Raw genomic sequence first — 24,280 nt, 5'->3', positions numbered from 1 at the left:
AGTGCCAAGGTTGAGAAATCCTGACCTAAAGAATGTGTCATTAATAATGGACTAATATACATCAGAAAAATGTATAGGATGAGGACTGAGGACACAGCCTCCCTATCTGTCCTTAAATCACACCATATATAGAGTGATGCTAAAAAAATGATTTTCAAGGGTCTAAAATGGTAGTGTTGGCATATAAATAGAACACTAAAAGAACATGAGCAAAAAGCAGGAAATAGGTGTCAATTTTTTATTTAGCTGCCCATGTCTCAGATAAAGTACTTGATGGAGAAAATAACAGTACTTTTCTCCAAGGTTTTCCAATGTTAGGACAAAGGGAAGTATCCCAACTCACTCAGAATCTGTAAAAGACACTGTCAAATTGGAATTGAATCAGCAATTAGGAGAGGTGAACTTTGACTTATGAACATTAGAATCAGCCAATTTGTTCACTCAACAAGCATATTCTGTCATGCCAGGATTCTTGAGGAAACTGGGGATGCAAAGATGAACATGATACACTGAAGGTACAAAAAATTATATAAATTTTTTTGTTGTTGTTGCCTAGGCTGGAGTGCAGTGGCACCATCTTGGCTCACTGCAACCTCCGCCTCCCCGGTTCAAGTGATTCTCCTCCCTCAGCCTCCCCAGTAGCTGGGATTACAGGTGCCTGCCACCATGCCCATCTAATTTTTGTATTTTTAGTAGAGACAGGTTTCAGCACCTTGGCCAGGCTGGTCTCAAACTCCTGACCTCATGATCCATCCACATCAGCCTCCCAAAGTGCTGGGATTACAGGCGTGAGCCACCGTGCCCGGCTCGAAAAATGTAATTATTTATTGAAGGTGAGCTTTGTGTCATGGGAGCACAGCAAAGGAAAGACTCATTCTTGAAAAAGGTGTCTCAGAATAGGTAAAATTCTACCTGGCCCTTGAATGATAAGTAGTAAATAACCCACCAGTGAAAGGGCAAGATAAGGATAATCCAGGCCAAGGCTGCAGTGAGTGCAAATCATGGGGGCTTTAAAGAGGGGTAGACCTTGACATTCGAGCAACTCATCATTTTTTTTTTCTTTTTCTTTTTTTTTTTTTTCAGATGGAGTCTCAGTCTGTGGCCAAGCTGGAGTGCAGTGATGCGATCTCAGCAATTCTTCTGTCTCAGCCTCCTGAGTAGCTGGGACTACAGGTGCACGCCACCAGGCCCAGCTAATTTTTGTGCTTTTAGTAGAGATGGGATTTCACCATGTTGGCCAGAATGGTCTCGATCTCTTGACCTCATGATCCGCCCGCCTCAGCCTCCCAAAGTGCTGGGATTACAGGCATGAGCCACCGCGCCCGGTGCAGCAACTCATCTTTGCGGCTAGATTTCATGGAGAAAAGAAAGAAGTGATTGTGTATCAGATGTCAAGAAAAAGACTACCAGAATGCCTACATGTCATCCTCTCAAGTCAAACAGCATATACATTCTCCCCCATGCCCATCATTGTCCTCTCCCAACTCAGAGGCTTAGACCACATGTCCCCCTCTCTCTGCCTATTCACGGTCCCTGCAAATATCCCTCAGACCAAAGAGATGCTTCTGTGCTTGTGCTACGCATAGTTTATACCATTTAACATTCATTTGTAACTCTGTTAGGGTGGCTGCATCTCCTGAGTATAAATTGTATCCTTGCCCATCTATGCCATGAACTTTCTAAAAGATGAACCAGATATATATGGCTTGAAGCTCCCAAGGACATATTGCCACATCCCTGGCAATCATCTATACAGAATAAACATTAGTGAATTACTATGATAAGAACACTGTTGCTGTCAACGAAATGGAAAAGGAAACTTAAGTCTGAAACAATCTGGTGCTCTGCTAAAGTGTTATTTCAGGAAGAAAAAGAAATCATTCTTGTAGAAGTAGGATTAGTAAAGCTTACGTATTTAGTACCTGGCACAAACTAGACACTCAATAAATATTTGTCCCATAAATAAAATATCAAATGTTATTGCCCAAGTTGAGTTGATGTTAATGGTTAGATTGCTTCTTACTCTACAGGTCATCTCACTCTTCAAATCAGCAAACTATTCCTGTGTTTCTGCTTTCAACCCATAAAGGCAATAATCAATTGCCCTGATTCTCTCTTACATTCTCCAAAATGTATGATCACATGAACCTATTGGCTAAGCCTCCAGTAGATTTTACCTCAGTTACCAATAGAAAATAGGTAACAAGGCCAGGCGAGATGGATCACGCCTGTAATCCCAGGACTTTGGGAGGCAGAGGCTGGCAGATCACCTGAGGTCAGGAGTTCAAGACCAGCCTGACCAACATGGAGAAACCCCATCTCTACTAAAAATACAAAATTAGCTAGTCATGGTGTTGCATGCCTGTAATCCCAGATACTCAGGAGGCTGAGACAAGAGTATCGCTTGAACCCGGGAGGCAGAGGTTGTCGTGAGCTGAGATCGCACCATCACACTCCAGCCTGGGCAACAAGAGTGAAACTCAGTCTCAAAAAAAGAAAAGAAAATAGATAACAGATAGTGTATTGAAAATACCTAAAGTCCCTATCACAGTTTGTGACATATTGTAGGTGCTCGATGAAAAGTGGTTATTATAACTTATCTTGTTACTATGGAACCCAATGGTCACAATTCCCCTAAACATGTGTGTGTGTGTTACGCACCTACCCAGAAAGGGCAATTATTCAGTCACTGGTCATCTGCTCAGTACATGTTCTTTAGAAAATCTTCTGACATTTCCCCCTAGAATCAGTTCACTAATCAGTGCCACTAATATTGCCATAATCCCTTGTCCTGTATTTCAATGATAGTCACAGTCTATAAAGGTAGTATTTTTCTCTTTGTGCAGAGATTTCCTGTTCAGACTTGATTGCTGTTTTGTACTGTAGTTATTCTGTACATGTATAACAGAATCAACTTGCAAAATATAAGTAATATCATCTTTTCAGAACTAGCCATTAAACACTGATTAAATAATAAAACTTACATTTTTCTTATCATTAAAAAACATATGGGGCTAGGCACGGTGGCTCATGCCTGTAATCTCAGCACTTTGGGTGGCTGAGGTGGGAGGGCTCCCTTGAGTCCAGGAATTCAAGACCAGCCTGGGCAACACAACCCCATCTCTAAAAGAAGAAAAAAATCGTATAAAAAGTAAAAAAAGAAAAAATTACTAAACAAAGAAACAAACAACATATGGTAGCACATATTGTAATGCCAAAGGCTCTTGCCTTAGCCACACCAAAGAATTAGTGTGGCGGCTGCCTGCGGCGAGTGATGGAGACATGGACCAAGAGAAAAAAAGCTGTAGGCTTTATTGAGCAGAGTGACAGTACAAAGCTTTCAGAGCGTGGAAGGGGTCCCCAGCGGGTAGCCAGAGTTAGATTATGCAGTTGCCTTTTAAACTCTTTAAGGCGGGAAACACGTGCCTGCAGAGGGAAGATGTTACCAGAGCGAGAAACAAAGGCAGTAAATTATTGTGTGACATGTTTTAGGTTTTGAGGAAAACCAGAATTGCAACTTAGGTTTTATCTACTTTATGACCTTGTAGTGGCATGGCAAAGGAGACAGGATCTCACAGGACTTTACAAAGTATGTTTACAAGGAATTGGAATTAGGAGCATAGATAAGGTCCGCTGGTCACAGAAAATGGGCATTTAACATTCCTTTTAGTTTAGGGGAGGGGGAAGGGAGAGAGGGAGAGAGGACACAGGGAAACTTACAGCAAAATTTTCGCTGTTTATACCTTTCTTGGGCAAGAAAACACATGCACACATCCTGGTGTTAGGAATATTTTAAGCATATATCTTCAATATTATTCATCCGGGACCAAAGTCAGTCCTGATGCAGGAAATGAGTGAGTTTCACAGCTTTCTGAGCCCCTAGTCGACCCAGGAAGCCCAGCTGGCCCCTCCTCTCAATATTATAGATATCTATACCAGTCATGCAAAACTAAATAGGTGGATCTAGTTTCTTTGCTTTGAACTGAGAAATACTATGGTTAAAAAGCTTCAAGTGTTAATAACGGTACTTGCTTTCATTATACACAGTACTATCTAGGCCTTCAGTGGTGAGATAATCTGGTAACTGGTCACAGGCTATAAATCCTAAAGCCAAAGGAACAACCATTTACTGCAGGCTACCAGATCAGACAAAAAAAAAAAAAAAAAAAAAACAGGGAACGCATCATGCTCCAGGACCCAACTAGTACCAAGCCCAGCAGAAATTTGGGTGTAGTCCTGGCTAACCCCAAAGCCCATGATCCTTCTCTTATTCTTGCCCCTCACTGCCTCTGGAAGGCAGAATGCAGTGTGTGAATGACTCCTGAAACCCACTCTTCTCACTCAACCCTGGGAACCTAATTTGTTATTCTATCAGGACTATGCAAGGAGGTAAGGCTTCAAAGAATCAGTCCAAAAAGAAATTTCCAACATCTCCTATACACATGTAGATAATTGGAGACTAGAAGGTAGGCAGTTTCTTGCACATCTACACATAACATTGATCCTGGTCAACCATTTTCCACAAACAACTCTTTTGGTGCTGATCTTCAAGTAGCGGTTTCGTGTAGTCCCATGTTGGTTTCCGGATAGTCCAAGATGAGATGGACAATTTTACAGTTAAGGAGGTGGGGGCGCAGTGGGAGGGTGGATATCACTGTCTTCCTTCCTCAGGGCTTGTCAGACCAGTTGGAAGGGGATGAACTTGTCAGTTGCTGGAAGCAATTTTCAGGCCCTGTGGACTGTAGAAAGGGTTTGAATCAATCCAGTGTTTCCTAGTCCTGACTCTCCTCTGCCAAACTTGGCCCAGCTAACTTCCTCACTTCCGTGGGGGGGCTTTCCTTTCTTAAGGAGATACCTCTCTTTTGATTTAGCCAAGGGCAAGGCTCAGGTGTGGGGAAGGAAGTCTTTAAATAATTTGTACTTTAATTAAAGGAGGAAGTTAAAAAAAAAAAAACAACAACAACAAGAAAGAGGAAAAGTCAGCTGTTTTCTGCAAATCTTTGACACAACAGCTGTGCACTCTTCTCCTGCTCCAGTAGAAATGGCTTCCTCCCCAACCCTGAATGTTGCTTTTCTAGTCTCCCTAGCTTATCCCAATGGCTGTGACCTTGCCTCTATCATTTCACCTACATGTAAGATTCTGAGATATGTCAAGTGAGCTCAGAGACAGCTTGTTCAGTTCTTCACTCGGCTATGATCAAAGCTATACTTTTCACATAATAGCCATAATAGATAACGCTTTATAAATACAACCTCGTTTAATCCTCAAAGTTACCCAGTGAGGAAGATTGTATTATTATCCTCATTTCGCAGGTGACAAAAGTGAGATGTAGGTCCTATGTCCGAGTCACCTAACTTCAAAACCTATTCCATAAATCAGAGGATCACAAAATGTCTTCGCATCAGAAGGTGCTTGGTCAAAAACATAGATTCCCAGGCAGCCAACTCAGAGATTCTGACTGAGTAAATGTGGAGGGAAGCCCAGTAATCTGTTTTTTAACAAATGTCTCCGTTGAAGCAAGAGTTTAAATCTTTACAATGCTACTCTATAATTTTGTACATTCTGCTTGTCACAGCCCTTTCTCAATTCTCAGTTCTAATTAATCACTCCTTCTATTGGGTTCCTGTTCTCACGCCTAGTGCAGCAGGAACTGCATTGTGTTAAAATCAGCTTTTTTTCCCTTTTTTTTTTTTTTTAGACAGGGTCTCTCCATGTTGCCCAGGCTGGAGTGCAGTGAAACGATCTCTGCTCACTGCAAGCCCCATCTCTAGGTTCAAGTGACTCTCATGCCTCAGCCTCCCAAAAAGCTGGAACTACAGGCATCTGCCACCATGCCCAGCTAATTTTTGTATTTTTAGTAGAGACAGGGTTTCACCATGTTGGTCAGGCTGGTCTCAAACACCTGACCTCAAGCAATCCAGCCACCTCAGCCTCCTAAAGTGTTGGGATTAAAGGTGTGAATCACCATGCCCGGACAAACTGAGTGCTTTTTATGTCTGTCTCCCTGACTAGATGGTGAGCTACTTGATGTGCAGGATCCTGTTTCTTCTTTCTTTTCTTTTCTTTTTCCTTTCCTTTCTCTTTCTCTTTCTTTTTCCTGGGTTGCTCATTCCATTGATCTTTACGTAGCTGGGTTCTCCTCATCATTTAGACTCAACTTGACAGTTCCCTCCTCAGGGAGGTCTTTTCTGATAACACAATCAAGAAGCCCTCCAGTCATTCTCTGTCACATCCCATTTCCTCATCCAGTGTGAAGCACAGTGCTTAGCATGGCAGATGCTCAACGACAACTGGATTACCCAAATGCAGATTAGATACATTCTTAGGGCACCAAAAACAGAGGCATCAAAAGAACTTTTTTTAAGTTAAAAAGTGGTTATTTTTAAACTACGGAAAAAGTCATCTGAAAATTACCAGGCTCTTGCTGGTCTCCCACTTACATTATGGACTACTATTATTTGTATATAGAATTACGTATCGGGTATGGACTCTATAACATTTTTGAACTTTTTTTGAGTCTCTAAAGGTTTTAATCTGGCACTCTGCATAGTACCTGCTTATCAATATCTTTGTTTTCCAAAACATTTTGAAAATAAGTTGGATGGGTATCATCATCCAGTCTTATCTTGAAGAGGTTAAAAAACAGAGGCACAAAAAAGAAGAGAAAAAACGTTGAACTGATTTTTTTAGAATCCTTCCTGAATTTGAGCATTTTACTGGGAATAGAATATTAGACTAATAAATTGAGCATTAAACACAGCCCAAAGAGGACGTCCTTTCCTTGCAAAAAGCCTCTTGAGCATTAAAGAATCTACTCTCCAGAGGTTTAATTTGGGCAAAACCCTCACCAGGATGAGCTCACGTCATTTTTCTTACTCATGAAACGTGGGGACCAAACTAGATAACCTGTAGGATGTGGGCCACCTAAGCATTAGACAATTCTATCTTGAGACGTAAAAGAAAACGTGCCTGACTCAAGATTTTTTACCAGAAACTCTTCTTCCCCTGATTAAAGGGACTCATCATTCTATCAAAGAAAGAAATGATCTGGCATTATTTATACTTCTTAGGGTCCCATTTGTTATTCTACTGGGGCTTGAGTTTGTCTCATATAAGACTAGCCTTTGATTTTCTGCATTCCTTAGGATAAATTTAGATGGCACTGGGTTCCATATCCATAGCCACTAGCATGGTCCAAGCCACTGTCGTCTCTTGCCTCAGGTCCTGCAGTGGTCTCCGGACTGGCTTTTCTGCTTCCACTCTTGCATCAGTGTAATTCTTTCTCCATGTAGACCCCAGAGTGATTTAAAAAAAAAAATATATGTCAGATTCAATCACTCCTTGCTTAAAATATTTTAGTTACTTCCTTTCACATTTAGAATCAAATCCAAATTCCTTACCCTTGCCTTCAAGACCCTGCGTGATGAACGATCTAGCTCCTACCTCCTCTTTGGCTTCCTTGCCCATTACGCTCCCCTTGTATGATGTGCTCCAGCCAGACCGATCTGCTGGTTCTTCCCTGCACATACCAGGCTCATTCGTACTATTATAAATAAAGTTTCAGTGCTGCAAAAGAAATAGTACTCGGATATAAAATTTTCTTTTTAATCCTCAGCAAGGCAACATACTTCTATAGAAGGGTGTGCCCTTACAGATGGAGCAATGGTGAGCACACACTTGGATAAGGGAGGGGAAGAGGTCCTTATCCCTGACGCCCGTGGCCCTTGCTGCTGTGTTGTTCCCCTATTGGCTTGGGTTAGACCACACAGGCTAAACTAATTCCAATTTGCTAATTTAAAGAGAGTGATGGGATGAGTGGTTTGGCGGGAAAAATGGTTATGGCAGAGCAGAAAGTCAGAATGAGTCAGGGTGGAGAATGAGCAGGTAATCGGAATGAGTCGGGGTGGAGCAGATAATCGGAATGAGTCAGGGTGGAGCAGGTAATAGAAAAAGGTTGCTTTATGAGGAAGTTAAGCTTAAAAGTAGAAGGCAAAGAACTGAACATACTGACATATTGATTCTTTGGAGAGAAATTCAGAACTCATATCTAATAGTACCTGGAGAGTGTGCATGAGCCATTCCCTCTGCCTGAATTGCTCTACATAGCAGGTTCAGCAGTTGAATTTATGTTTTAAAATGTGCTCTGGATTTGTTTAAAACAGGTATAGTAAGACACGCAGACATGGAAATGACGGAAATGACTGTCACGAAGAAAGTTGGTTTTTTTTGTTTGTTTGTTTGTTTTTGAGACGGAGTCTCTCTGTCGCCCAGGCTGGAGTGCAGTGGCCAGATCTCAGCTCACTGCAAGCTCCGTCTCCCGGGTTCACGCCATTCTCCTGCCTCAGCCTCCCGAGTAGCTGGGACTACAGGCGCCCGCCACCTCGCCCGGCTAGTTTTTTTATATTTTTAGTAGAGACGGGGTTTCACTATGTTGGCCAGGATGGTCTCGATCTCCTGACCTCGTGATCCGCCCGTGTCGGCTTCCCAAAGTGCTGGGATTACAGGCTTAAGCCACCGCGCCCGGCCAAGAAAGAAGTTTTTACACTTGCAGGTTCCTAGAAACAGGAGGTAAGCCACGAAGGCCCACAAAGGAAAGCACCAGGGTCAGTCAGGAGGCAGAGGAAGCAGAAGGTAAATGTGGCAAGAGCCTTTGTTGCGTTTTGCAAGGAAAGGAATAAGGTCAAGGTAGGGCAAGCAGCTTAGAATTGTCTAGTTTGAATAATGTCGGTGGGCTCTGGGGGTGTAGAGGCCATCCTGAGTTGCCTGGTTCCTGGTCCCAAGATGATCAGAGCAGGGCTGGAGAGTAAGAGTCCTATAGAGGAGGCTGGGGGAGTGTGGACTCCAGTTTGAGCAGTTTGCATATGAAAAGCATGCTCCCTCTCTCTCTAAGAATTAGCTCTTCCTAAGAAGACTTATCCCTCCCCAATTACCAAGGCCCCAGTTGCCAGAGCATCCAACACACACACAAAAATAAGAAAATATAGTGAATATAGTTTAGTCCTACAAACTCCATATAGGTAATTGAAACACAGGTGCAGACTTCTGGAAACCATCACCTTCTAACCGGAAGAGGGCCTGCACAGGAATACCTCTTCTTTTCCCATTGTCTCGGACTTCATATGACTTGATATTCTTCCCTAGACTGGGAAAGAACAAATCAAATGTTATTGCTCTTCTCCGTTTTTATTTTTATTTATTTAGTGACAGTGTCACTTGCCAATCTCCCCAGTTTTTACTAAAGAAATCCTTGTAAATATGTTGTCCTTTACCAATATTCTCAATGAATTTTGGCAAGGATGTGACACCAAATGAAACTATTCTCTTGAGATGTAAATGTAGGCAGAGGTCCCGTAAATTCTTTAAAGAGAAGCAGTGTGAGAAGAGAAAAGCATGTCACTATCATCTCTGAATAGCTGTCCCTTTCTAGAATCTGAACTAGCCCATGAAACTATATTAACTCATCTGAATTCAAAATAAGGATGAGATGGAGGGGCTAGTAAAGAAAATGAAGGAGTGAGAGGCCTAAGAAGATTGTGAGGGTATTTAGGGGAATATGGGTCAAAAAGGAGAACAGCTCTCTTTTCCATATAAGGGAAGAAAGTCTGTCAAATAATCTTTTGCTGCAGTCTCCATGAATTTGTTGTTGCCGTTGACCTATTTTCCTATCTCTTGGTTGAATTTTTGCAATAGCAAAAGAACCAGTTTATCAATATATATTGAGAGTTTAGTATAATACTTGAAAATTTTGATATCACAGAATCTTAGAGTTGTAGAAATTGTAGGAATTAGAGAATTACTCATTTACCTATGCAGGAATTAATTCTGAAAGATAGTTATATAGTTAATATAGGTGATGTATCTATTGCTGGACCCTTCATGGTATTAATAGTAATGGATAAAAACATAGCCCTTTCATGATATAGTCTGATTCAAAGATAAAATTGAGAAAGATTTTTTTCCCCATGTTTTACTCAAGAGCAAGACTGTCTCAAAAAAAAAAAAAAAAAAAAAAAAAAAAAATTAGTTCTCAAAGCCAGCGTTTTGGTAAGAGCATAGAGAGTCTGTGGTTGATTTTTGATGAGCGGTTTGTCAGGATTCTGTGCTGCCAGTGGTGTATGCAAGATACTTTTCAGGCTGTAAGAAAGGGAAGAATATCATAATTGACTTTAACATTGAATGTACTTGAATATACTACATATAAACATACTAAATGACATATTATTATTCCAGGTTTGGATAATTTAGCAGCTCATTTGCCTCATCATGTATCCAGATCCTTTCTGTCTGTCTTCCTCAGATGCTGGCTTTGTCCTCAGGTCCTTGACTGTTTCCAGGTAGATGCCACATCTTCAGGCATCACATCCTTGCCCACTGATATCTCACAGCTGGAAGAGAAGAGAGTGCAGCCACATCCCTCATTTATCTTTTTTCTTTTTATTATTTTGTATTTATATATTTATTTTTTATTTTTTTGAGACACAGTCTGTGTTGCCCAGGCTGGAATGCAGTGGTGCAATCTTGGCTCCCTGCAGCCTCGACCTCCCAGGCTCAGGTGATCCTCCCATCTCAGCCTCCCAAGTAGCTGGGACTACAGGTGCATGTCAACATGCCTAGCTAATTTTTGTATTTTTTGTAGAGATGGGGTTCCGCCATGTTGCCCAGGCTGGTCTCAGACACCTGGGCTCGAGTGATCTGCCAGCCTTGGCCTCCCAAAGTGCTGGATTATAGGTGTGAGCCACTGCACCCAGCTTCATTTATCTTTTTAAGGGATAAGAAAAGCTTTTCCAAAGCCTTTCCTCCCCTATGTCATCAGCAAGAATTGTGCCACACATCCATCCTAACCAATGCCCATTGTCCTAACCAATGACAAAGGCAATGGTTGTCGTGATTGGCTCAAACCAATCCTGATTTACACCCTTGGGGCGGGAGAAAAGCCCAGCCTCCTTTAAAGTTTACAGTCCACTGATCATGAAAATACGTGGGCTCCTATTAACAACAGTGAAGAGGAAAATGGACGTAGATACCCCACAAAGAAGGCAGTGTGTTTTCACAGTGAGTGGCGCACAGAGAAGGGTTTATATTGTCCTCAAAAAATTAAGGAAATCCTTATTAATCACAATTTCTTTTAAATATGGAGATAAAAGTTATTTCTGTCATTTCCACTTAGGCTTGGGTATTTTTCTGGATAGAAGTAAAATAAGTCTAATTTTTTATTGTTGTGTCAATATCCCAGCACTATATGTCTATATCTATATCTATCTAAAGATATATAGATATTTTGAGATAGGGTCTTGCTATGTTGCCCAGGCTGGAGTGCAGTGGTGGGATCTTGGCCCACTGCAACCTCTGCCTCCCGGGTTCAAGTGATTCTCCTATCTCAGCCTCCTGAGTAGCTGGGATTGTGGTCATGCACCACCATGCCCTGCTAACTTTTGTATTTTAGTAGAGACTGGGGTCTTACTATGTTGGACAAGTTGGTCTCAAACTACTGACTTCAAATGATCCACCCGCCTCAGCCTTCCAAAGTGCTAGGATTACAGGCATGAGCCAGTGTGCTTGGCACCCCCAAGAGTTTTTTGATAGAACAAAATAAACAGCATATGCAGAAAAATAATTCCTCCTTCCACCCACAAAGATGTCTACATCCTAATACCCAGAAACTGTGAATATGTCAGCTTACACAGCAAAAAGAAGTTTGCAGATGTGATTAAGTGGAGAATCTTGAGATGGGAAGATGATCCTGGATGATCTGGATGGGTCCAGGGTAATCACAAAGTCCTGAGAAAAAGGAAGCAGGACAGAGAAGGAGATCTGATAACAAAAAGGAAGCAGGACAGACAGAGAAGGAGATCTGATGACAAAAAGGAAGCAGGACAGACAGTCAGAGAAGGAGATCTGATGAGGGAAGCAGGGGAGGTAGTCAGAGAACTCTTTCTCTAAAGACACAGTGCTGCCGACCTTGAGGGTGGACAAAGGGGCCAAGAGCCAAGGGATGCAGGTAGCCTTTAGAAGCTGAAAAAGGCAGGGAAGGCCGGGCGCGGTGGCTCAAGCCTGTAATCCCAGCACTTTGGGAGGCCGAGACGGGCGGATCACGAGGTCAGGAGATCGAGACCATCCTGGCCAACACGGTGAAACCCCGTCTCTACTAAAAAATACAAAAAAACCTAGCCGGGCGAGGTGGCGGGCGCCTGTAGTCCCATTAGCCTGCCACCATGCCTGGCTAATCTTTCGTATTTTTTTGTAGAGACGAGGTTTCATTATGTTGGCCAGGCTGGTCTCCAACTCCTGAACTCAGGTGATTCACCCACCTCGGCCTCCCAAAGTGCAGGCATTACAGGCATGAGCCACCACGCCCAGCCTGATGCTGTCTTAAAAGGAGTTTGCAATCACACACGCTGGCTCACGTCTACTATCCTAGCACTTTGGAAGGCTGAGGAAGAATGATTGCTTGAGCTGAGGAATTCAAGAACAGCCTGGGCAACATAGTGAGACCTCATCTCTACATTTTTTTTTTTTTTTTTAATTAGCTGGGCATAGTGGCACATGCCTGTAGCCCCAGCTACTCAGATTGCTGAGGCAAGAGGATCACTTGAGCCTAGGAGGTTGAGAATGCAGAAAGAAAAAAGGAGTTTGCCTCCCTACATTAAAGCAGTGGCCTTGAGGCCTCATAATGAAGTCCAGCATTATACTACTGGTCACAGATGTGGTCATAACTTTTTAATATCTAAATTTCAAAAAGATCTGTCTATGAGATTAAAAAAAAAAGGGTGATTTCAAGTCAAATAACAAAGCATTTCAACCTCAAAGTATTTTAGATTCTGACAATCAGTGATAGATGGAGGCTTTGGGCTTCAAGTTAATAGTGTTACACGGAGGACATGAAATATTGATTACTGTATTGAGTTTTGTCTACCTCCTTATAACTTTGCATTTTCTAAATAACCTAGGCTTGTTATTCATCTTGTGAAACAGAGATATTATCTGCCTTAGTCTTCCAATAATTATTTTAACTTTTAAGTTGGTATATTTAATCCTCTAAACTATGCCTTTTGAAGTGTGGCCCCTGGACAGGCAGCATGAGCAACTTCCGGGAGCCTGTTAATAGTACAAAGTCTGATATCACACTCTAATCTTACAGAATGAGAACCCCTGGGGAGGCATCAATAATCCATGCTATGGCTTTGAGCTATGTTAAGTGGTATGAATCAGAGTGTCCAAGCACTAAAGATTTTTTTGGAAAGCCATTTCACATCTCAGTGGCTGAGAATCCTCAGATAGAATCGTTCTTCTGGCAAATCTTGGGTACATGCATGCTTTATTTACAGCAAAGATAAGGAAGTACTAGTAAAGAAAAATTAAGAAAAAAAAGAGACAATTATATTCTACATAAAGTAAATCACCAGTGCCATCTTTCCTGATGTACCTAGGAAGTTGTTTCCTTTTGTTTCTATTAATTCTGTTTATGTCTAATAGTTGCAATATGCTGAAATAGTATTAGTCTACATATTTGCTATGGCCTGAACGTTTGTGTTTCCCCCAAACATATGTTGTACCTAGTCCTCAATGCAATAGTATTAAGAGGTGGGGTTAGGAGGTGATTAGGTCATGAAGGAAGAGCCTTATAAGAGATTAATTCCCTTATCAAAAAGGCCTCAGAGAGCTGGTTGGCCCCTTGCACCAGGTGAGGACAAAGAAGTTGCCATCTATGAGAAAGTAAACCTTCTCTAGACACTAAATCTGCCAGCACCCTGATCTTGGACTTATCGGCTTCCAGAACTATAAGAAATCAATGTTTTTTGTTTACAAGCTACCCAGTTTATGGTATTTTGTTATAGCAGCTTGAATGAACAATGTCTGCAAGCATCATCAAGACAGGGAACCTGTCTGTTCACCACTGTATTCTCTGAACCTAGCTCAATGCATGACACGTATTAATCTCAGTAAGTATTTTTAGTCTGACTGCCTATTTTTCTCGTATCACCTCCCAAGGCAGAAACTCCATCTAGAACTCTGTATGTCCAGTGCCTACAATGCCACTGTGCTGGACATACAGGTTCTCATGAAACATGTAAAGCAATAAATTAATGAAGGCATGACACACATATCAAATATCATTCCAATATTCAGTTCACATTCTGATGTGCTATAAAGTTGTGCTGGAAATAAGTAGACATAGGTTGATGCCAAAGGAATTTATGTTGCACTAAGACTTTGATTGTAAAAGTATTTAATGCTAGATAATTTACATTGCACAAGCTGCTTCTACAGAAATGAGAAAAGCCAGCAGGCAAAATAATAGAAAATTATTTCAGACATTTATCCGAATTTGGACCAGAATCTATTTTATTATGTATGAACTAAAACATAAATACTTACGTAATAAAATATTAGAAAATGCTGGCCAGGTGCGGTGGCTCATGCCTGTAATCCCAGCACTTTGGGAGGCCGAGGTGGGTGGATCACTTGAAGTCAGGAGTTCAAGACCAGCTTGGCCAATATGGTGAAACCCCATCTCTACTAAAAATACAAAAATTAGCCAGGCGTGGTGGCATGCATCTGTAATCCCAGCTATTCAGGAATTCAGGAGGCTGAGGCAGGAGAATGTCTAGAACCCAGGAGGTGGAGATTCCAGTGAGCTGAGATCACGCCACTGCATTCAAACCTGGGCAACAGAAACAGACTCTGTCTCAAAAAAAAAAAAAAGAAGAAGAAAATGCTGATAGATGTATGGTTTCGAAAATACAGAGATGATTTTATATTATACCTGTCACTGCAAGTTTGCCATGCAATTTTCTTCTAAATATATTTCTAGAGCTGGGTGCGGTGGTTCACACCCATAATCCCAGTACTTTGTAAAGCCAGCTCGGGAAGATTGCTTGAAGCCAGATATTTAAGACCAGCTTGAGCAACATAGCAAGACTCCCTCTCTACAAAATAATAATAATAATAATAAATAAAATAAATAAAGATAGATAGATAGATAGATAGACAGATAGAAAGATAGATATGCCATGTGTGGTAGTGTTATCTCTTAGTCCGAGATAGTCAGGTGGCTGAGACAGGAGGATTGTTTGAGCCCAGGAGTTGAGGTCGCAGTGAATAACTGTGCCATTGACTCCAGCCCCGTCTCTAAAATAAATTAATAGATTGACAAATACATTCCTAATGAAATAAAGTGACTTTCATCTTTAACCCTTTATAGTCACAGTTGATTTTATCAAAGATCCCAGCCCTTGGTTCTCTAACTGGATATATACAGACCCAAATCTACAGCAGTTGGTTTTTTATTGTTGTTTTAATTTGCTTTGGGAGATAGAGATAGGAAATTATGATAGAATACTGAATAAAAAAGTCTTTGACACAAAAACAAGCTTGCTTAGATCTGTTTAACATTTAAGGAAAGTTAAAACATCTTTCCTTTTTGCTGTTTTTACCTGATTATTTAATATGCTAATATGTACTGAATATGGCCTGGAGGTGGGGTGTCGGAGGGGAGGTTAGCACTCAATCTTGTTTGCCAGATATCCTTTGTTCTTGGAACTCAGATTAGCATCTCCCAGCACCACACAATTTGGAAAAGGCAACTCAATTCCTAAAGTACTGAATCTTTTCCGAAATAACATTTACAAAGAAAAGAAACTGTAAGGGCCAGGCTGCTACACTCAGACAGTTTTTTACTTAATAGGCCATTCCCAGATCTTTCTTTTTAAGGATAGTAAGAAAAGCACAATTTTTACTAGGAAAAAAATGGAAATGTTGCCGGGCGCGGTGGCTCAAGCCTGTAATCCCAGCACTTTGGGAGGCCGAGGCGGGCGGATCACGAGGTCAGGAGATCGAGACCATACTGGCTAATGAAACTAGGCCTCATAAAACTTAGAAACTAGGCCTCACATAGAAAAAAGTTAACACCAGGTGGCTCTGGATAGGGTCCCACCCTGCCTCGATAGGGTCCCACCCTGATAGGGTCCCACCCTGCCAATTCCGGGAAACAACCCCATGGGGTCCCACCCTGCCAATTCCAGGGGTCCCACCCTGCCTCGAAGTTCCCGGAATCAGCAACTCCAAGAAAAAACCTCATAAGGTCCTGCTCTAACCAATTAGAACAAAACACCTTGCTCAGGCCATAGCTAGACCCAATTACCACGCGCCTAAAGCTTTGTTTGAATTTCGCGCCTTAAGCTGTGTTTGAACTTGTGTTTGCCTATATAAACAACCTGAAACAAGCACTCTGGGTCCCAGGGCCAACTTAGAGCTTGGGACCCTAGCGCGCTAGTAATAAATAACTCTCTGCTGTGAATCTTGTGTCGGTGGTCCTTCGCGGCGACCCCTGCCCAGGAGGGAATCGACAATTCGGTTCCAACATTTGGTGCATTGGCCGGGAAGTGGGGTCGTCCGAGGACCCCCGACCCATCCGGCGGAGACCCATCTGGCCCGGGCCACGGACTGCTGACTGAACGGACCTACCAGGTACTTTCGTTTTGTTCTGTCTGTCTTGCCGGCTAACTCTGAACTCTGGGGAGTACTCCTTCTGAATTAAGTGGGGAAGGGGGACAGACGTGTCCCGCACCTTCCCACTTGCACCCTGGGGGACGCCCTGGCGGTAGTCTGGGAGAAGGCTAACGACTCAGTTAGCCTCTTCAAATCTGTAGGCAGGTCGCCCCTGCCGTCTGAATATTTTGTGATCTTGTGGCGCCACTCTCTGGCCGCGCGGCTTCTCCTTACTTGTCTGGTCTTTGTTTTTGTTTCTTTTGTTTTGTCCTTGTTATCCGTGGACGAAATGGGACAGACGTTGACGACTCCTTTGTCTCTAACCCTGACTCACTTCCCTGACGTCCGGGCTCGAGCCCACCACCTCTCTGTAGAAGTCCGTAAGGGACGATGGAAAACATTCTGCTCGTCCGAATGGCCAACCCTCCATGGGGAATGGCCCCGGGACGGAACATTTAACCTCTCAATTATCTTGCAGGTTAAAGCAAAAGTGATGGATCCTGGGCCACTCGGACACCCGGACCAGGTGGCCTACATAATTATTTGGGAGGATCTGGTCCGAAATCCTCCCTCTTGGGTGAAACCCTTCCTCCATCCCCCTTCCCCATCCCAATCTACCCTCCTTGCCTTAGAAGCCCCAAAGAATCGGAATCCAGACCCGCCTAAGCCAGTCCTCCCAGATGAACCCCAGAGGGATCTCCTCCTTCTTGACCCCCTGCCTCCTCCACCTCAGAACCCCCTTCTGGGACCTCCACCTTACGCTTCACCCTTGCCCCCTGTCTTGTCCCCAGCTCTTTCCTCTACCACCTCGGCCCCTACCCTTTCTCCAACTTCTCCCTCGGCCCCTCCCTCCACCCCGTCTCCTTCTCCAGCCCCGCCCAAACTCACTCCTCGGACGCCGCCGCCGACACCTCCTCGTCTCCGCTTGCGGCGGACTGAGGACCCAGAGGGCCCTTCTACTTGGCAATCCTCCCTTTTTCCCCTCCGTACTGTCAATCGCACGGTCCAGTACTGGCCCTTCTCTGCCTCTGACCTCTACAACTGGAAAACCCATAACCCTTCCTTTTTCCAAGACCCCCAGGCCCTAACCTCGTTAATAGAATCCATTCTCCTCACTCACCAGCCCACTTGGGATGATTGCCAGCAACTTTTGCAGGTCCTCCTAACCACTGAAGAAAGGCAGCGAGTCCTCCTGGAGGCCCGGAAAAATGTGCCAGGACCAGGAGGCCTCCCAACCCAACTTCCCAATGAAATAGACGAGGGATTTCCCCTCACCCGCCCAGACTGGGACTATGAAACGGCACCAGGTAGGGAGAGTCTCCGAATCTATCGCCAGGCTCTGTTGGCGGGTCTCAAAGGGGCAGGAAAGCGCCCCACAAATTTGGCCAAGGTAAGGACCATAACTCAGGAAAGGGATGAAAGCCCGGCAGCTTTCATGGAAAGGCTTCTGGAAGGATTCCGAATGTATACTCCATTCGATCCAGAGGCCCTAGAACATAAGGCTACCGTAGCTATGGCATTCATAGACCAAGCTGCATTAGATATAAAAGGAAAACTCCAAAGGCTAGATGGAATCCAAACCTATGGATTACAGGAATTGGTTAGGGAGGCAGAAAAAGTATATAATAAGAGAGAAACCCCTGAGGAAAGGGAAGCCAGGTTAGCAAAGGAACAGATGGAGCGAGAGGATCGTAGGGACCGAGTGAGAAATAAGCATTTAACAAAAATCCTGGCGGCAGTTGTAAAAGAGAAAGGACCAGGGAGAGAGGGAGAAAAGCGAAGGCGGCCAAAAGTGGAAAAAGACCAGTGTGCCTACTGCAAAGAACGGGGACATTGGATTAAAGATTGCCCCAAGCGTCCTAAAGACCAAAAGAAACCTGCCGCTGTCCTCACCCTAGGTGAAGATAGCGAATAGGGGTGTCAAGGCTCTGGAGCCCCCCCCGAGCCCCGGCTAACTCTCTCTGTAGGGGGGCAACCCACCACCTTCTTGGTGGACACAGGCGCCCAACATTCAGTTTTGACAAAGGCAGACGGGCCCCTGTCTTCCCGCACATCCTGGGTCCAGGGGGCAACAGGGGGAAAATTGCACAAGTGGACTAACCACCGGACAGTTAATCTTGGACAAGGAATGGTGACACATTCCTTCTTGGTGGTACCTGAATGCCCCTACCCCCTCCTAGGGCGAGATCTTCTGACCAAGCTCGGAGCCCAAATCCATTTCTCCGAGACAGGGGCCCAGGTATTAAATCGGGACGGTCAGCCCATCCAAATCTTAACTGTGTCTTTGCAAGATGAGCATCGGCTTTTCGACGCTCCGGTTATCACTAGCCTCCCTGATATTTGGTTGCAAGATTTTCCCCAAGCTTGGGCGGAAACGGGAGGACTCGGGCTAGCTAAGTATCAAGCCCCAATCATAATTGATCTAAAGCCCACGGCGGTGCCCGTGTCTATCAAGCAATATCCCATGAGCCGAGAGGCTCATATAGGAATTCGGCAGCACATCAACAAATTTCTAGAACTCGGAGTGTTGCGACCTTGTCACTCGCCCTGGAACACTCCTCTTTTGCCAGTAAAAAAGCCTGGTACTCAGGATTACAGGCCTGTCCAAGACTTGAGAGAAATCAACAAAAGAACCATAGACATCCATCCCACGGTCCCTAATCCTTACAACTTACTCAGCACCTTAAAACCAGGCTATGACTGGTATACAGTATTAGATTTAAAAGATGCTTTCTTCTGTTTACCTCTGGCCCCCCAAAGCCAAGAACTCTTTGCCTTTGAGTGGAAGGATCCTGAGAAAGGAATTTCAGGCCAATTGACCTGGACCCGGCTTCCCCAAGGATTCAAGAACTCTCCCACTCTCTTCGATGAGGCTCTTCATCGAGACCTGACTGACTTCCGGACCCAAAATCCAGACGTGACTCTACTCCAGTATGTGGATGACCTCCTCTTGGCTGCTCCTACAAAGGAAATCTGTATACAAGGTACCAGGCATCTACTCCAGGCACTGGGTGAAAAAGGATACCGGGCATCCGCCAAGAAGGCACAGCTCTGTCAGACCAAGGTAACATATCTGGGGTATATCCTGAGTGAAGGGAAAAGGTGGCTCACCCCTGGGCGCATAGAGACAGTGGCTCGCCTTCCACCACCACGAAATCCCAGGGAGGTACGTGAATTCTTGGGAACTGCTGGGTTCTGTCGCTTGTGGATACCCGGTTTTGCTGAACTGGCCGCCCCCCTTTATGCACTCACCAAGGAGAGCACCCCTTTCACCTGGCAGACAGAGCATCAATTGGCTTTTGAGGCACTAAAACAAGCACTCTTGTCTGCCCCGGCCCTTGGGTTACCGGACACCTCAAAGCCCTTTACCCTCTTCCTGGACGAGAGGCAAGGAATTGCCAAAGGGGTCTTGACCCAAAAATTAGGGCCTTGGAAAAGACCGGTAGCATACCTGTCTAAGAAGCTAGACCCTGTAGCGGCTGGCTGGCCCCCGTGTCTCCGTATCATGGCAGCCACCGCTATGCTGGTCAAGGACTCTGCTAAGTTAACCCTTGGGCAGCGACTGACTATTATTACCCCACATGCTCTAGAGGCCATAGTGCGGCAGCCCCCGGACCGGTGGATAACCAACGCACGCCTAACCCACTACCAGGCCCTCCTACTGGACACGGACCGCGTCCAGTTTGGCCCTCCGGTCACCCTAAACCCTGCTACGCTGCTGCCGGTACCGGAAGACCAACCAAGCCCACACGATTGTCGGCAAGTACTGGCTGAGACCCATGGAACACGGGAAGACCTTAAAGACCAAGAACTCCCAGACGCGGATCACACCTGGTACACAGACGGCAGCAGTTACCTTGACTCAGGTACCCGGAGGGCGGGAGCGGCGGTAGTAGATGGCCACAACACCATTTGGGCACAATCACTACCTCCTGGCACGTCTGCACAGAAGGCTGAGTTAATAGCACTAACCAAGGCCCTAGAGCTGTCCAAGGGAAAGAAAGCTAACATTTATACTGATAGCCGGTATGCCTTTGCAACGGCTCATACTCATGGAAGTATCTATGAAAAAAGAGGTCTCCTAACCTCAGAAGGAAAGGAAATCAAGAACAAAGCTGAAATAATTGCCTTATTGAAAGCCCTTTTTCTTCCTCAAGAAGTGGCTATAATTCACTGCCCCGGGCATCAGAAAGGACAGGATCCAGTCGCAGTAGGAAACAGACAGGCTGACCAAGTAGCCAGGCAAGCCGCCATGGCGGAAGTACTGACCCTAGCCACAGAACCTGACGAAACCAGCCACATAACTATTGAACATACTTATACCCCAGAAGACCAGGAAGAAGCAAAGGCCATAGGGGCTATAGAAAACAAAGACACTAAAAACTGGGAAAAAGGAGGGAAAATAGTCCTTCCCCAAAAGGAGGCCCTGGCAATGATCCAGCAGATGCATGCCTGGACACACTTGAGTAATCGAAAGCTAAGATTACTGATTGAAAAAACTGACTTTCTAATCCCAAAGGCAAGTACCCTCGTAGAACAAGTGACATCTGCCTGTAAGGTCTGTCAGCAGGTAAACGCTGGGGCTACCCGAGTGTCAGAAGGAAAACGAACTCGTGGTAACCGCCCAGGAGTCTATTGGGAAATAGACTTCACTGAAGTAAAACCTCACTATGCTGGATATAAGTACTTACTAGTGTTTGTAGATACCTTTTCAGGATGGGTAGAAGCCTACCCCACCCGGCAAGAAACGGCACACATAGTAGCCAAGAAAATTTTGGAAGAAATCTTTCCTAGATTCGGACTTCCCAAGGTAATTGGGTCAGATAACGGGCCGGCCTTCGTTTCTCAGGTAAGTCAGGGGCTCGCCAGGATATTGGGGATTAATTGGAAATTACATTGTGCCTATAGACCCCAGAGCTCAGGACAGGTAGAAAGAATGAATAGAACAATAAAAGAGACCCTTACTAAATTGACCTTAGAGACTGGTTTAAAAGATTGGAGACGCCTCCTATCCTTAGCTCTGTTAAGGGCCCGGAATACACCTAACCGTTTTGGGCTCACTCCATATGAAATCCTCTACGGAGGACCTCCCCCTTTGTCAACCTTGCTTAATTCCTTCTCCCCCTCCGATCCTAAGACTGACCTACAGGCCCGGCTAAAAGGACTCCAAGCAGTACAGGCCCAAATCTGGGCCCCCTTGGCAGAACTGTACCAACCAGGACATCCACAGACCAGTCACCCCTTCCAGCCATAAAGGTGGACGGAATCTCCACTTGGATCCACGCATCCCACGCCAAGGCTGCTCCAGGGACGCCCGGACCAACACCACCTGAGACATGGAAACTCCGACGCTCCGAAGACCCGCTCAAGATAAGACTCTCTCGTATCTAGCCCCTTGCTTGTTACTAGCCCTCCTTCCCTGCGTCGCTGGCAGTAATAACCCCCACCGGCCATATAACCTGACCTGGCAGGTGATTGATTTTAGTACTCATGAAGTCTTAGATAAAACCTCAAAAATTGCTCCTATGGGGACTTGGTTCCCTGACCTCTATTTCAACCTAGACAAAATAGCAAAGATAGATGACATGGAAGGGGGAGAATGGAGAAAACAGGCTAGAAGGGTGTCCGTAAGCCGGAACGGGTTCTATGCCTGTCCCGGATTCAGGACAGGAGAAATGAAAAAAACTTGTGGAGAAATAGATGCCCTGTTTTGCGCTAGTTGGTCCTGTATAACTACTAATGATGGAGAATGGAAATGGGCCACGAAACCCTGGTACATAACCATGTCCTTTGTCCAGCGCTGCACCAGAACCCGATATTCAAAAACTTGCAATCTGGTCCGCATCAAGTTTGAAGATGCAGCAAAATCTGATAACCGTTGGATATCCGGGTTAATATGGGGCCTATATTTATACCAAAAGCCACTGTATGGAATCCCTATCCAAATCAAATTAATAGTCAACCCTATCACAGCCCCTGTCGCAGTAGGACCAAACCAAGTTTTATCAGAAACAAGGAAGCCCCTGGTTCCTGCACCAAGAGAGCCCCAACCAAGAGCTCCTAAAAGCACTTCCCCGCCTCTAATCTCCACCTCCTCTAAATACACACCTTCAGCCCAAACCGTCACCCGCGGGCCCCTTAACCTGGGAATAGGTGACAGGCTCCTAAATCTCATAAAGGGCTCCTACTTCGCTTTAAACCAGACAAAGCCAGAATTTACATCCTCTTGCTGGCTATGTCTGGCAACAGGCCCCCCTTACTATGAAGGCATTGCCTCCACTAATAATTTCACTAACTCCGCCAATCCTACTGGATGCGCATGGGAACAACAAAGAAAACTAACCCTGGCTGAAGTTTCTGGGTCAGGAACCTGCATAGGCCAGGTGCCCCCTAGTCATCAGCATCTTTGTAATGTAACCTTGACAGTACCCAGCTCCAATCACTATCTGGTCCCCTCCGAGACGGACTGGTGGGCTTGCAACACTGGGCTCACCCCCTGTATATCCACAGCCGTTTTTAACAGTGGCACCCACTATTGCGTGTTGGTACAAGTTGTTCCCCGAGTATACTATCACTCTGGAGACTCCTTTGATCTCCGATATGAGCAAAAAACTCATACTAGACCAAAGAGAGAACCTATCTCCCTCACCCTCGCCGTAATGTTAGGAATTGGGGTAGCGGCTGGAGTTGGGACCGGGACAGCAGCCCTAGTGCATGGTAACCATCATCTGCAACAACTTAGAGTAGCCATAGATGAAGACCTTAGAGCCATAGAACAATCTATCACAAAACTTGAAGAGTCCTTGACTTCTCTGTCTGAAGTTGTATTACAAAACCGACGAGGACTAGAAATTGTCTTTCTGAAAGAGGGTGGGCTCTGTGCAGCCCTGAAAGAGCAATGTTGTTTTTATGCAGATCATTCAGGAGTAGTTAAAGATTCTATGGCAAAACTGAGAGAAAGATTAGACAAGAGAAAAAAAGAGAGAGAATCTCAGCAAAATTGGTTTGAAAATTGGTACAACCAATCCCCTTGGCTTAGCACCCTAATCTCCACCATCTTAGGACCCCTCATCCTGCTTATGCTCATCCTGACTTTCGGGCCATGCATACTCAACCGCTTACTCACCCTTATTAAAAATAGATTAAACATAGTACATGCTATGGTTCTGACCCAACAATACCAGACCCTCAGGACTGAAGAAGAGGCTCAAGATTGAGCCTCTGACACAAAAAGAGGAGGGAATGAAACTAGGCCTCATAAAACTTAGAAACTAGGCCTCACATAGAAAAAAGTTAACACCAGGTGGCTCTGGATAGGGTCCCACCCTGCCTCGATAGGGTCCCACCCTGATAGGGTCCCACCCTGCCAATTCCGGGAAACAACCCCATGGGGTCCCACCCTGCCAATTCCAGGGGTCCCACCCTGCCTCGAAGTTCCCGGAATCAGCAACTCCAAGAAAAAACCTCATAAGGTCCTGCTCTAACCAATTAGAACAAAACACCTTGCTCAGGCCATAGCTAGACCCAATTACCACGCGCCTAAAGCTTTGTTTGAATTTCGCGCCTTAAGCTGTGTTTGAACTTGTGTTTGCCTATATAAACAACCTGAAACAAGCACTCTGGGTCCCAGGGCCAACTTAGAGCTTGGGACCCTAGCGCGCTAGTAATAAATAACTCTCTGCTGTGAATCTTGTGTCGGTGGTCCTTCGCGGCGACCCCTGCCCAGGAGGGAATCGACAATTCGGTTCCAACACTAACACAGTGAAACCCCGTCTCTACTAAAAATACAAA

General features: G+C 44.7%; 1 protein-coding gene and 1 long non-coding RNA gene across 2 annotated transcripts; one reads left to right on the top strand and one right to left on the bottom strand.

The window, feature by feature from the left end:
• Positions 1-3,294: 3,294 nt before the first annotated feature.
• LOC106996332 (uncharacterized) lies at positions 3,295-9,196 on the bottom strand. The gene is made up of 4 exons (XR_003727514.2): positions 9,058-9,196; positions 7,445-7,567; positions 7,218-7,279; positions 3,295-4,739 (listed from the first exon to the last, which is right to left on the bottom strand). It is a non-coding gene; the product is annotated as an uncharacterized LOC106996332 (long non-coding RNA).
• A 9,421-nt stretch (positions 9,197-18,617) lies between these two features.
• Positions 18,618-21,743, top strand: LOC144339486 (uncharacterized). Its single transcript, XM_077994125.1, has 3 exons — positions 18,618-19,473; positions 20,080-21,338; positions 21,627-21,743. Exons 1-3 carry the CDS (start codon positions 18,618-18,620, stop codon positions 21,741-21,743), a joined length of 2,232 nt encoding a protein of 743 aa, XP_077850251.1.
• The last annotated feature ends 2,537 nt before the right edge of the window (positions 21,744-24,280 follow it).

Source organism: Macaca mulatta, chromosome 2, assembly GCF_049350105.2.
Source record: "Macaca mulatta isolate MMU2019108-1 chromosome 2, T2T-MMU8v2.0, whole genome shotgun sequence".
NCBI lineage: Eukaryota > Metazoa > Chordata > Mammalia > Primates > Cercopithecidae > Macaca > Macaca mulatta.
Note: the sequence above shows the minus strand (reverse complement) of the source record. Positions and strands in the feature narration are given on the sequence as shown.

Coding starts and splice junctions, on each gene's coding strand:
- LOC144339486 (XM_077994125.1), top strand. CDS start 18,618: ATGGTGACACATTCCTTCTTGGTGGTACCTGAATGCCCCTACCCCCTC. Junction 19,474..20,079: donor AAAGGAAATCTGTATACAAG/GTACCAGGCATC, acceptor CACATGCTCTAG/AGGCCATAGTGCGGCAGCCC. Junction 21,339..21,626: donor GGCCGGCCTTCGTTTCTCAG/GTAAGTCAGGGG, acceptor TCCGATCCTAAG/ACTGACCTACAGGCCCGGCT.